Source organism: Oryctolagus cuniculus, chromosome 5, assembly GCF_051225735.1.
Source record: "Oryctolagus cuniculus isolate XC-2025 breed Fujian yellow rabbit chromosome 5, ASM5122573v1, whole genome shotgun sequence".
Lineage (NCBI taxonomy): Eukaryota > Metazoa > Chordata > Mammalia > Lagomorpha > Leporidae > Oryctolagus > Oryctolagus cuniculus.
The window spans coordinates 145,510,125-145,524,245 of record NC_142871.1 but is presented as its reverse complement, the minus strand read 5'-3'; the positions used below and the strand labels follow the sequence as shown (position 1 = coordinate 145,524,245).

The window sequence follows — 14,121 nt, the reverse complement described above, 5'->3', positions numbered from 1 at the left end:
AGAGAATGGAAAAAAAAATATCTGTTACTTTAATAAATAAATTTTAAAAACTTTTAAAAATTGACATTCCTACTCTGCTCTCCCATCTCAGTCTACCTTCACCCCTTCCCAGTGAGTGCCGTGTGATGCCTGTAACATTCACTCAGCCCCAACAGGGAGAACATCACAGGACTTGGCTGACTGAGGGAGCAGAGGTGAATAAAGCTGAACCCCTGCTGTCAGGGGTTTCTAATCCGATCTCTGGTGCTCTGTTCTCCCTTCTAGCATTATCACTGGACCCCTGTGGACTGAACCCTTACTCACTAGACACTTGCACTCTGACTAAATATGGTCTGAAGTGGTGGCTTTCCTCATATAGGTGGAGCATCCCTAATATGAAAATCCACAATCTAAACGGATTTGGGGGATCCTCAACCAGTAAAGTCTATGCAATATTCCAAAATCTGAAAACAAACTAACAAAACCCCAAAATAGCCCAAATCCAAAACACTCCTGGTCCCAAGAACTTCAGGTAAGGGATAATCAACCTGCATGCAGTTGTCACACTTGGGAAGTGCTACTATCAGGTAGTGGAAAGAACCAGGGATGACACTAGACACTGTGCCTTGCATGGGACAGCCCTCACCACCTCAAGAATGACCCACCCTACACAACAGTGCTGAGGCTGACGAATCCCATCCCCAGGTCAGGCAGCTCCTCTCCATCAGCAAGGCACCTGATCTGTATGCCCAGCTGACACACCCAACTTACTTTACAGTTCGTGTACCACAGCGCAAGGATGAGGTTTCTCAAAGCCAGGTACATGGTGGGGTCTCGGGAATACTCTGGAAACTCATAGAGCTCGTCTAGTTCCATCACATCTGGCCGCACACACAGGGCTTTGCCACATTCATTGGGCTGGTAGAAAGGCTGGAAGTACCGGTTCATGCCTGGAACTGATAAGTGACACAAACAGGCAGCTCCTGCAAGCAGAACTTCCAAACCCCAGAGAATTAAAACAGCAAAAACAAGCTCAAAATGATAGGCTGGCCTGCATCACTATCCTACACCAGCATTTCTGCTTCTTCCAGCCAGATGGACAAAATACACATGAATTAAACATATATTTTCCCCATTCTTTGTTCACAAATTATTCATAATTTTAACTGGCATAAAACAGAAATTTTCTGAAATTCTTAGCTGTGCTAAATAAGACATCAAACTTACCACTTTAACCATTTTTGAGTATATTCACAGTGTTGCACCACCAATCTCCAAAACTCAATCATCTTAAAATTACTTACATTCTACACTTACTGAACACCCACCCCTTGTGGCAATATCTTTTAAAAGCAACTTTTGTTTTTTCTGATTAAAAAATGGATAGCTTCACACGTAAACCCAACCCCTGATGATGTCCAAATGGTGGGATGACATTTAAGGTAGACTCTATTCTTACATCGGCTTCTATAAATACAGAATATTCATATAAGAGATTTTTTATGAAGTGGGGAAATGCTAAAAAAAAAGTACAGCTTTCTGTTCTTTTTAAAAGTTACAATCTTATGAACATTTTCCTATGTCATTAAACATGACTTCAATACTGTATAATAATTTCTTATTTACCCATTCCACTATTATTAGTGCATTTGAATTGTAATCGATTATTTCATTATTTTAAAACATAAATTTGCCAAAACAAAAGTTCTTTGCACTTACTTTTGATAATTAATTTAGGATAAATTTCTGGAAACAGCACCACTGGGTCAAAAGTTATTTATTTGAAAGCTTTTGCTGCTCACTGCCAAACTGTCCTTCCTCAATGTACATGCCCTCCAATAATATTTGAGTGCTTGTTTCATGATGCCTTCATTAACACTGAGAATTACCATTTGGGTTTTCATTTTTGCCACAAGTACATTTTATGAGGGCCTAATATTATTAGTGAAAAACCTTAAGGTAACCCAACAATGTAAAAATCTATTTGCATCATCAAAAATGCAGTTTGTTCATGTACAAGCAGAATTTCCAGAATTCTTGCTTCTACACCAAGAGTTCTGATGACAAATCTTAAAGATTCCCTTAAAGTCAACAGTCAGCAACATGACCACTCCAACCTGAAGCTCTGAATGTTTTTGAGTAGAACATTTTGCTGGGATGACCAATGACACTTCATTAGAAAAGAAAGGCAAAAGAAATAAAGAAAAAGACGGCTGACAGAGTTCAAAATGTTCTTTTGGGAAGCAGGAGTTCGTGTTATCATTAAATTACATGGCTATTCAACTTTCACTAAACTTACTCATTAAACCCTGTAGAGAATCCATGGCTTTCCCAAACTATGGAGGGAAAATGAACTACACAGGATGCACCAGTAATGTGACTGACCCACAGCACAATCATCCCTCAGTGTCTGAAAGACACCAAAACGCAGTGTGCGTGCACGTCACCCACATACCGTAATCATCTCTGTATTAGTGATAACACCTACCACGTGTAAATACTACATAAACAGTTGTTGTACTTTATTATTTAGGACATAATGACAACAAAAAAGTCTGGGGGCCAGCGCTGTGGCTCAGCAAGTTAAGCCACTGCTTGCAATGCCAGCCATTCTTATCAATGCCAATTCGAGCCTTAGTTACTCTGATTCCCATCCAGTTCCCTGCTAATGTACCTGGGAAGGCTGCAGATGATGGCCCAAGTGAAAGAGGATGGAAGATTTCCCTCTCTCCCTCTCTCCCTCCCTCTCTCTCCCTGCAACTCTTTAACTTGCCTTTTAAGTCAATAAATACATTTTTAAAAAAGATTTATTTATTTGAAATGCAGAGAAAGAGAGAAGGAGAGAGCGAGCAAGCAAAAGATCTTCCATCTGCTGATTCACTCCCCAAATGGCCACAATGGCCAGACTGGGCCAGGCCAAAGCCAGGAGCTTCTTCCGCATCTCCCATGTGAATGCAGGGGCCCAAGCACTTGGGCCATCTTCTGCTGCTTTCCCAGGTACATTAGCAGGGAGCTGGATTAAAAGTGGAGCAGCCAGGACTCAAACCAGCACCCATGAGACACTGGCACTGCAGGAGGAGGCTTAACTTTCTACGCCACAGTGCCGGCCCCAATAAATAAATCTTTAAAAATAGAAAAAAATCTGCACATGTTCAATACAGATACAATTTTCTTCCCTTAGTATTTCTGATACTTGGTTGAGTCTCCTGATGGAAACTGCACAGAGGGCTGACTGTACAACCAAATGCATGAAACAAGGAGGTACTTTACATCATGTGTCACATACCCTGGAAGAGAACTTAGGCCTTTTGCTCCTCACACATATCAGGTAGTGGGCACAGCAGGGAATGGATGGAAAGCGAGGGCACTGGGCAGGGCTCTCACCAAGTGCAGAGGGGGCCGCCTTGGCGTGCTCCAGCTTCCCAGGGCTGGTGGCAGCGGCGGCACGGTTGGTGCTGGTACAGGAGGGGCTCATGCCAACGCAGTCAGGGTAGTAGGCAGAAAGCAAGGGTGCTGCCACGCTGTCTTTCAGCAAAGGAGGTAGGATGAGCATGGAGTACCACCAATGGTTGGAGACTTCCGACACTCTCTGAAATGGGCCGAGCAGAAGAGGGCAGTGGCAGATGAGAGACGTACATGCAAGTCTCGCCAGGGACAGATGATCTGCTTCATCTCCTCCGTCGTTAATCCTTCTCTGCCTCTCTCCCCACTCTTACTTAACAATTCTTAACCAGAGTTCTGTACACAGACTTAGGAATAAAAATGGTTGAGGATACCTGGGGCAAATGGTTGCCGGGCAGAATTCTTTTCTACATAGACCAGGCGCCTCCACCTCCTCCCCCAGAGCCCACCAACACCAGGTCAGTCTTAAGGCTGAGCCCACTTATGACACTGAAAGCTAAGACTTAAGTCTGACATGGAAAATTTCTTTTTACAATGGTAATCATGTTTACCTAGCCCCCTCTTTTTACTTAGAAGATCAAGGTATCTGCAATTGAAAAAATAGTAATTCTAAGTAGTAGTCAAGCATTACTGCTTTTTGCCAAAGTCCACTAAAAGGGAAGAGTAGTCTACAATCATCAAAATAAGATGCCAAGAGGCCAGCTATGGCACAGTGGGTTAAGCCACTTCTTGAGACACTAGCATCCCTTATCAGAGCACAGTTCAAGTCCAGGATACTCCATTTCCAATCCAGCTTCACACTGATGCACCTGGGAAGGCAGCAGAAGACGCCTAAGTACTTGGGCCCTGGCTACCCATGTAGGAGACCCAAATGGAGTTCCTGGCTCCTGGCCTCAGCCTGACCCAGTGCTGGCTATTGCAGCTACCTGGGAGTGAACCAGTGGTTGGAAAATTTCTCTTTGTCTCTCCCTCTGATGCTCTTTCTGCCTTTCAAATACATTAAAAAAAAAGATGCCAAATGTAGGGGACTACACAAAATCAGCTGCTATGAGCCTTCAAATGTGCAATTACATGCCAGAGTTGACGGAACGCATGGAGTCGCTGGATCAGCACAACCCCACAATGACTGACCACTGCAATGAAAATGAAACTGACACAAGCTGGTAAGGCAACACTGCCAACAAGTTCCATACACAACTTTAAACTTACGCTCCATGAATTCTAAGAATTTGACTCAAGAGGATCTACTGCTCTTGGATCCTCTATTGCTAGTTCTCCAGGTTCCAAGAAAATTCCACTTGTCATCAAGCAGCAGTTTGGACCTTGAAGCCTACAATGTGGATCCAGCTTAGAGACACATTCTGTTTGGCCTTCAGATTGTCCAGTACAGATCTGGAGCAGGTGTAGTTCAGTTTAGTAGGACTCTGTACACTCCTCAGCTGCTTCCCACTCACTTGGCCTGCCAGTCTCTGAGGGCATTCAGTCTGGCAGCTTTGCTCTCAAGGTCTGTTTTGGGTTTGCCTCTTCTTGAACAGCCACAAAGAAAGGGGAGCTCCAGCTCCTTCCCCAACACATCAGGTCTGCCTCTACCAACCCCTTCCCAGCTCAGTACTAGGAAGTATTTCAAGTCATGACACTCCGGCTGGACCGTGCAGAGGGCTGAATGCTGGTGCCTTAAAAATGCAAACCAGGGGCCAGCATTGTAAGTAAGTAATAAATAAAAGTAAATAAATAATATAAATAAGTAGATAGGTAGATAAAAAAAAAAATCACAAACACAAGCTTTCCTATTCTCTTCTATTTCCTAGGTCATGCAGCTGGGTGTACAAATGAAGAGGCCCTGCCACCTCTCCACGTCTCCCCAGTCTTTGTCCCCCTAGAAGCCCATCTGAGGGTGCTGCACCCCAGCCTCTGCATTGGCTGTGACTAGTAACCACACTTGCTCTTGCTGGTCTCTAATCCTGGACACCTGGCTGTAATTCTGTCAATACACCATCAGAAATGTCAGCCTCATCTCTAACACATACACCACAGAAGAAATGGTAATTTATACAATCACTGGGCTTAAACAGCATGTCCTCAAAATTCATCTCCACCTGGAACTTCAGAACATGACCTAGAGCCGGCAGTGATGAGTCTACGAGCCAGCGCTAACGACTGACAACTGCTGGCAACCCCTAGAAGCTGGAAGGAGCACAGAGGAGCCTCTCCTCAAGGCTCTGTCAACACCTTGATTCCAGAATGGTGACAGGGCACAGTTCTGGTCAAGCTGTCCAGTTTGTGGTAACTTGTTATAGCGGTTTCAGGAAACTAACACACCCACTCAAAATTTATAAATGGCTTTAGGGGCCAGCTGTGTCACACAACATGTTAAGCTGCTGCTTATAACTCCGGCATCCCATATTGGTGTGCCTGTTTTAAGTCCTGGCTACTCCACTTCTGATCCAGCTCCCTGCTAATGTGCTGGGAAGGCAGTGGATGACAACTCAACACTTGGGCCCCTGCCACCTATGTGGTAGACCAAGATTGAGCTCCCAGCTCCGGGATTTAGCCTGGCCCAGCCCAGGCTGTTGTGGCCATTTGGGAAGTGAACCAGCAGATGGAAGATTTCTCTCTCTGCCTCTCCCTCTCTTGGTTACTCTGCTTTTTAAATAATAAACAAACAAATAAATCTTTTAAAAAAAAGAAACTTTTAAAAGTGACACTAGAATCCATAGAAATAAAAAAGGGTAAGGTAGACAATTAGGGTTATAAATCTTCATCTGACAACTATTTTTTAACTGAATGCAAAAAAAAAAAATTATCTGGCAGATGGAATTCAGGGATGCCAGTAAATATTTTTCAGTTCTTGCATCCCATAAATATGGCCTCTGTCCAAAAGCTCAGATTCTTCAGGGTTCAAAATGGTCTCAACATTGAAGGACAGGTGGGTAAGGTGCTTATAACTGCATTTAAAGTTATTTTTCCTTTCTTGCTATACTCCCATATCTACACAAAATTCAGAAATTATTTTGGCCATTGCATTATTATGGGAATGTTTGAGGGTATAAACTTATTTAAAATCTCTCTAAATCAATCAATCTGTTACATATATAAAGCACACCTATTTCATACCTCTTTGTAACTGAATGGATTTAAAATCAATTTGCATATTAGTTCTTGCTCTGCCTGAAAATCCACTGTAGTCCCCAAGTTTTAGACATCTAGAACCTCAAATTAACAATCCCAAATAACTGAAATCAGAATAACTCAGGATTCTTAGAATTTTAGAAACCCAGAATTCTAAAAATTATTTTTTTAAAAGATTTATGTTTATTTGAAAGGCAGAGTGACAGAGAAAAGAGGGAGAGGGAGACAGAGATCCTCCATCCACTGGTTCATTCCCCAAATGTCCACAACAGCTGGGGCTACGCCAAGCTGAAGCCAGGAGCCTGGAGCTTCCTCCAGGTCTCCCAAGTGGGTTCAGGGACGCAAGCACTTGGGCCATCTGCTGCTGCTTTCCCAGGCACATTAGCAGGGAGCTGGATTGGAAGTGGAGCATCCAGGACTTGAATCAGCACCCTTACAGGATGCTGGCATAGAAGGTAGCTCAACCAGCTATGCCACAACACTGGTCCCCAAAAATTGTTTCTCAGACAGCCAACGGATCTGGTTCCATGTCATACTTGGAGAGCACTGTTTCATGAAGACACAAAATGAGACGCACACAGCTCTTTCACTGGAGACGCTGCCTGCCCAACCATATCTGGGTGTGGATAGCACACAGCAGTTACACTAAGGTCAGAAGGCACAGGAACACACCTGCAGCTGAATCCAGGCCAAGACAATAACATTATGGCCCTTTTGTTCTTTTCCTCCAAGAGTCAAATGGAGAAACAGTCACAAAATCACCCTTGAAATACAAGTGTGGCAAGTGTGAGCCCAGCAGCAGTATCTTCCTTATTTCATTTTAATACAAAGCCAAGGAACTTTGTCTTTTTGTAAGGTTTAGGATGAGATCACCTATAATAGCACTATTCTAGTATTTTCCTAATACAGTTACTGTTATGGATTAAACAGGACTTGGGTCCCCAAACCCTTGCAGATATTTAAACTGTGAAGTCTTATGTTAATGATTGATAGATTCAGAATGCAGACTCGAACTAACTGGGACCTTTGAGAGGTGGGCCTGGTTGGAAGTCTTTAAAGTCATCAGGGGCTTGCCTTCAGAAGACTGTTCTCACAAGTGGGCTGGTTTAGACTCACTTCTCTCTGCTTCCTGGCTCACTATGCAATCTGTTTCTCTGCACCTACTCCACCGGGGCCAGCCTTCCCTAGACAGCAAGCTAAATGGGGCCACCCAATTCTGAACTGTGAACCTCCAAACTACAAAATGAAATAAACCTTCTCCTTCCCAAGAAGCCCCTCAGGAACTTCAATTAAAGTAACAAAGAGCTAACAGTTACCATTTTAGATTATAAAGTTTTTGACTAGCAACCAAATGGAGAGAGACTCATAAAACTGTTCCTGTGGAGGCCCGCGCTGTGGCACAGCAGGTTAAAGCCCTGGCCGGAGGCGCCGGTGTCCCATATGGGCGCTGGTTCTAGTCCCGGCTGCTCCTCTTCCAATCCAGCTCTCTGCTATGGCCTGGGAAAGCAGCAGAGGCTGGCCCAAGTGCTTGGGCCCCTGCACCCACGCAGAAGACCCGGAGGAAGCTCCTGGCTCCTGGCTTCGGATTGGCGCAGCTCCAGCCATTGCGACCATCTGTGCAGTGAACCATCGGATGGAAGACCTCCCTCTCTGTCTCTTGTCTCTACCTCTCTCTGTAACTCTGTCTTTCAAATAAATCAAATAAATCTTAAAAAACAAAACAAAACAACAAAAAAAAAAAACTGGGAGAGTACTCACTAGATCCTCAGGAAGGGAACAATGGTCTGAGGCCTCTGGCTGCAAGAGAAAACAAACTGTCAATCAGGTTTACTTATAAAATAATCATGAATGTCAAATTACCTTAAGAAATTTTCCCTTTTCACCTCTTAAATTGGCAAAGACAAAAGTCCAATGAGGGGACAGCACTGTGGCGTAGCAGGATGTCAGTACCCCATGTGTGCACTGCAGTCCCAGCTGCTCCACTTCCAACCCAGATCCCCGCTAATGCACTTGAGAAAGTAGCAGCAGATGGCCCAAGTGCTTGGGTCCCCTCTCACCCACATGGGAGACCTGGATGAAGCTCCTGGCTTTGGCCACTGCAGCCATTTGGGGAGAGAACCAGTGGATGGAAGCTCTCTCTTTCCCACCCTCCCTCCAACTCTGACTTTCAAATAAATACTTTAAAAAAAGTCCAATGAAACACTGTATAAGTGAGGATGTGAAACAGATACTGAAATATAAATAACAACTGTGGAGAGCAAGTTGGCAAAGTATAAATATTTTAAATGCATATAATTTGGGATTATTGTGCATCATGGAAGATGTGCATAAAATATGTCCAGCAATTCTAACCTTAATATTATTTTCTGGAAAGTCCCTTGTACACCAGTACCAACAGAAGTACACACCCAAAAGTCCATCAACACCCATCATATCATATTTAGATAATGGCAATGAGAATAAACAAACTATAGCCACACACTGCCACACCCACTACAGCTCACAAACACACTGCTGAGCAAAACAGTCCTATCATCCTGCAAGGGCTCCACTTACAGAGTTCAAAAGCAAGCAGGGGAATCCATAGGCCTGGATGACCCGAGTAAGCAGTCACTTTAGGGGAGCAAGGATGGAGATTGTGACTGACAGCGGATACAAGAGGGCGTCCGGGGGCTGGTCAGTGTTCGATTCCTTGGGAGCCAGCCAAATAGGTGCTTTGTGAAAATTCACTGAGCAATGCATTTTGACTTATGTATTTTCTGTTTGAATGCTATGTTTCATTTTCTGTTTAATGTTGTTTAAATAACTAAAGATTGCCCTACTTTATGGCCTAGCAAGTCTATTCTTTAGAACATATTCCAAAGAATCTTTCACAAGAGTACTCACAGAAGTACTGTATGTAACAGCCAAAAACTAGAAACATCCCCCATCCATGAATATGAGAATATATACAAGTGTACTTCAAAAAGTTCATGGGAAAATGGAATTAAAAGAGAATTTTGATACAAAAGATATTTTTTGAAACTCATGCACAGTTTTTTCATAATATGCATTACACAAAGTTTTTGAAGATTCCTCCTACACTGAGGTAGATTCACACAATATACATAAATCGGGAGCTTTAGGCATCAGCATGGATGCATAGCCACAAACTCAATAATGGGTTGGGTATTTGCCTAGTGCCATGTTTCTATATCGCAGTGCCTTGGATTGAGTCCCAGTTCTGCTCCTTACCCTAGTTTCTTGCTAAAACAGACCTGGGGAGTCAGCAGATAATGGTTCACCTAATTGGGTCCCTGCCACCTACAAGGGAGACCTGAACCGAATTCCTGGCTCTTAGCTTTGACCTGGATCAGTCCCAACCATTACAGGTATTTGGAGAGTAAACCAGAGGATGGGAGCTCTGTCTGTCTTAATCTCTCTCTCTGCTCCTCAATAAAACCTTAAACCTCAATACTGAGTAAAAAGTAAAGTTACAAAGGAATACAAGAAATATGGTATAATTTATAACCCGCTCCAAAAGATGCAAAACCTAACATGCTTGACCTTTCAGAAATACATGTTAACTCTGGAACAAAAGGCAAAGAAATAATATGAGGTGCAGAGCTTGCAGGGGACAGAGTGGAAGATGACCACTGAGGAACACTGGGAAGCACAAAACCATAGCAATGCTAGCTCCTCAGTCTGGGAAATGAAGCCCTGCCCCAGAGGCAGGCCCCTCCCATTTTTTCCTCTTCTCCCATTCAGAGAGCCCTCTACCATTCAGAGAGCCCTCTACCCTGAAAGGTGAGTTTCAGAATCAACTGAAGGAGTTTAGATCAGGTCTTACCAATTCCAAGACAGTGGTCCCAGGCTCAAATCTGTGGTTTCCATTCCTCTGTCCCAAATCACCAACAGCAAAAATAAAAGAGGGGATACCACCACAGAGCCCAGGGACAATTTTAAAAGGAAGACAAAGGAACAATGTGAACAACCTAAATTTACAAAGTAGATAAAAATGACAAGTTCCTTGAAGAACACAACCTCCCAAAATGGAAAGAAGTCACAAACCACCTAAATAGCCAAATATCTATTAAATAAATTCAATCTATCATTTTCCTCTCAATATTTATTTGTTTGAGAAAGACAGAGATCTCCTATGTGCTGGTTCACTCCCTAAATGACCACAAAAGTCAAGGACAGAGCGAGGAGTCGGGGACTCAATCCAGGTCCCTCACGTAGCTGGCAGGGACCCAACCACTTGAGCCATCACCTCTACTCCCAGGGAATGCACTGGCAGGAAGCTGCAGCCAGGATACAGACATGAGAAACAAATCTAGGCACTCCCATGTGGGAAGTGGGAACCTTAATTGTTAAGCTAAACACTAGCTCCTGAAGCTACAATTTTTACATTTCTTAGAAAGAAAACTACTGGCCCAAATTGCTTAACTAGTGGAGTTAAACAAACACTAAAAAAGAACTAATACCAACCTCGAACAACAAACTTTACCTAAATGGAAAGGACTGTATACTTTACTCAATTTTTATGAAGCTAGCAGAACCTGACAAGGATATTAGAAAAGGAGAAAGTGAGGGACGGCATCCACCGTGAGCACAGACGCCGAAGTCCTGAGCAGACGGAAGCAGAGAGAAAGTATACATACCAAGGACACGTGGGATTGTTTCCAGGCACACGACATTGTTTTAACACTCCAAAATCAGTACATATCACCAGAATAGCAGATTAAAGGAGAAAAACAACATGATCACCATGAAAGATGCAGAAAAAAGAATTTGACAAAATTCAACATCCATTCACAATTCACAAAGTTCTCAACCAACATGGAAAAGCATGAAACTTCAGTAGGATAAAGGGTGCCTACAAAAAACCACAGGCACACTACACCTGATGAATACTGAAACCCTTACTCCTGTGGTCAGGAGTAGGTAAGGGTGTCTGTTTCCACCACAGCTTCCCAGCACTTTCACTGTGGTCCTGCCCAAGGTCACAGGACAAGAAAGTGCAAAGAGGAAAAAAATAAAACTCTTCTTAAAAAATACTGATTTATTTGAAAGGCAGAGTTAGAGAGAAGGAGAGACAGACACAGGGAGATAAAGAGAGGATCTTCATTCCACTGGTTCACTCCCCAGTGGAGACAACAGCTAGGACTGGGACAAGCCAAAGCCAGGAGCCTGGAACTCCACTCAGATCTCCCAAGTGAGTACAGGGGCCCAATTACTTGGGCCAGTTTCTACTGCTTTCCCAGGTGCATTAGCAGGGAGACAGATTGGAAGTGGAGTAGCAGGAACTCAAACCAGTGCTTATATGGAATGCCTCAGGTATGGTTTTGATATAAAGATCACTGAGTCACAGGTCTATAAACCTTTAAAACATGCCTTCCATAAGCATGTAATAAAATACATTTTTTGAAGCTCTAATAGGATAAATGAATCATTTAGAGATTACTGTGTGGCTGGTGCTGTGGCATAGCAGGTAAAGCCACTGCCTGCACTGCCGGCATCCCATGTTCTACTTCCAATCCAGCACTCTGCTATGGCCTGGGAAAGCAGTAAAAGATGGCCCAAGTCCCTGGACCCATGCACCCACGTGAGAGACCCAGAAGAAGCTCCTGGCTTCGGATCAGTGCAGCTCTGGCCATTGTGGCCAGGCCATAGCAGAGAGCTAGATTGGAAGAAGATCAGCTGGGATTCAAACCAGCACCCACATGGGATGCTGGTGTTGCAGGCGGAGGCTTAGCCCATTACACCACAGCATCAGCTCCTCCAATCATTCTTTAAAAGGGAAATACTTGACCTAAAAAAGTATGTTACTGGTAATGATTATGTATCTTTGTCAACATACTACAAACCACTGAAATGTATATATTAAAAAGGTAAATTTTACAATGATTCCTAATGTAACATATTCCATAGAGAAGCAACACTTGTGTACATCAACAGCTTTAACATATTAAAGTCATTACATGTTTTTTATTTTTATTTATTTAGTTTTAAAAGATTTATTTATTTGAAAGTCAGAGTTACAGAGACAGAAACAGAGGGAGAGAGAGGGAGGGAGGGGGGAGGAGGAGAGAGATATCTTCCATCCACTGGTTTACTCCCCCAGATAGCCGCAATGGCCAAGACTAGGCCAGGCAGAAGCCAGGATCCAGGAGCTTCATCTGGGTCTCCCCTGTGGGCAGCAGGGGCCCAAGTATTTGGGCCATACCCCACTGCTTTTTCCAGACCCTTAGCAGGGAGCTGGATTGAAAGTGGAGCAGCTCTAGGACACAAACTAGAGCCTAAATGGGATGCCCGTGCCCATCTGGAATTCCCGTGTCACATGCCGACCCCCAGTTACACATTTTTACACACTGATTGCCCAATTTCAGAAAAGACACATTATACCACCTGTGGTTGATTCCGAACCACCAGACACGTCCATGTGCCCTTCTCCCTGACTAACAGCATCCTGCTTTGGTGTTGCAAGAGGCTCAGTAAGAAAACAACTTTGTTCTCACTGTAGTTCACAGCAGCTGTATGATCCCATTCTACTCAGTGAGACATAAATGGAAATCTACCCTTGGAACTTCCGGGAAAGTGTCCCCAGTAACACAGGGACAGACTTGGCTGACACAACCCTTGGGCCCTTTGCCCTTCCCTTCTTTTCCTCATAGAACTTGGACACAATGGATGGCAGTATAGCAACTACACTGTGGCTTTAAGGATGCAGAACAAAACTAAAGGTAGCTTGACTAGAAACCAGAAGGAGATTCCTTGGGCAGATACGCTGATCTATTTCCGAACTCCTTAGAATAAAAGTGAAATTCCTAACTGGTTAAGTCATTAACTTAGGATTCTGTTACATGCACACCGATACAACCCTGATTAATACAGTAAGTGAAAAATATACACCAATATTATTTTCCGAAAAATTGCTAATTCAAAAGAAAAACCAACAGATCATACCTTGACAGCAGTATTTGGCTTCATACCACATCGGTAAGTCTTCGCTATCTGTGGTGTAAGCTGGATTTCCTTGGTAAGTTGCCTCCATTTTCTACACTCAGGTTTTGTACACTGAACCTAGATGAGAAGGAGTAAGTCAAGACCAACAAATTGTCGAAGGGTAGGTGTTGTGGCACAGCAGGTTAAGCCGCTGCTTGGGATGTCCACATTCAATATCAGAGTGTTTGTTTGAATCATGGTTACCCCACTTCAAGGACAGCTTCTTGCTAATACATCCTGGAGGCAGCAGATGATGGCTCAAGTGCCTGAGCCCCTTCTAACAATGTGGGAGACTCCCTTGGAAGTTCCAAGTTCCTGGCTTTGGCCTGGTCCAGTCCTGGCCATTGCAGGCATTTGGGGAGTGAACTAGTGGATTGATGCACTCTCACTTCTCTCACCCCTTTTCCCTCTCCCTCTGTCACTTTGGCTTTGCAGTAAGTAAAGACTTTTTTTTTTTTTAATTGGCTATTTCTCTACTATACAGCAGTCAAAAACAATGAAATCCAGTCATTTGCAACAAGATGGAGCAATCTGGAAAACATTATGCTGAGTGAATTAAGCCAGTCCCAAAGGGACAAATATCATGTTCTCCCTGATCGGCGACAACTAACTGAGCACCAAAAA

General features: G+C 43.6%; 1 protein-coding gene across 4 annotated transcripts in view; it reads right to left on the bottom strand.

The window, feature by feature from the left end:
- Positions 1-14,121, bottom strand: part of KDM1B (lysine demethylase 1B) — a 56,008-nt gene that overhangs the window by 26,004 nt on the left and 15,883 nt on the right. For all 4 annotated transcript variants that reach the window (XR_016234742.1, XR_016234743.1, XM_017350452.4 and 1 more), the window contains exons 6-9: positions 13,459-13,575; positions 8,269-8,307; positions 3,364-3,568; positions 751-935 (exon numbers count right to left, since the gene is read on the bottom strand). Coding sequence is in view for 2 of the 4 variants with exons in the window: in XM_017350452.4 (XP_017205941.2) it covers positions 751-935; positions 3,364-3,568; positions 8,269-8,307; positions 13,459-13,575 (546 nt within the window). In the remaining 2 variants the exon portion in view is untranslated. The remainder of the gene's footprint in view (positions 1-750; positions 936-3,363; positions 3,569-8,268; positions 8,308-13,458; positions 13,576-14,121) is intronic.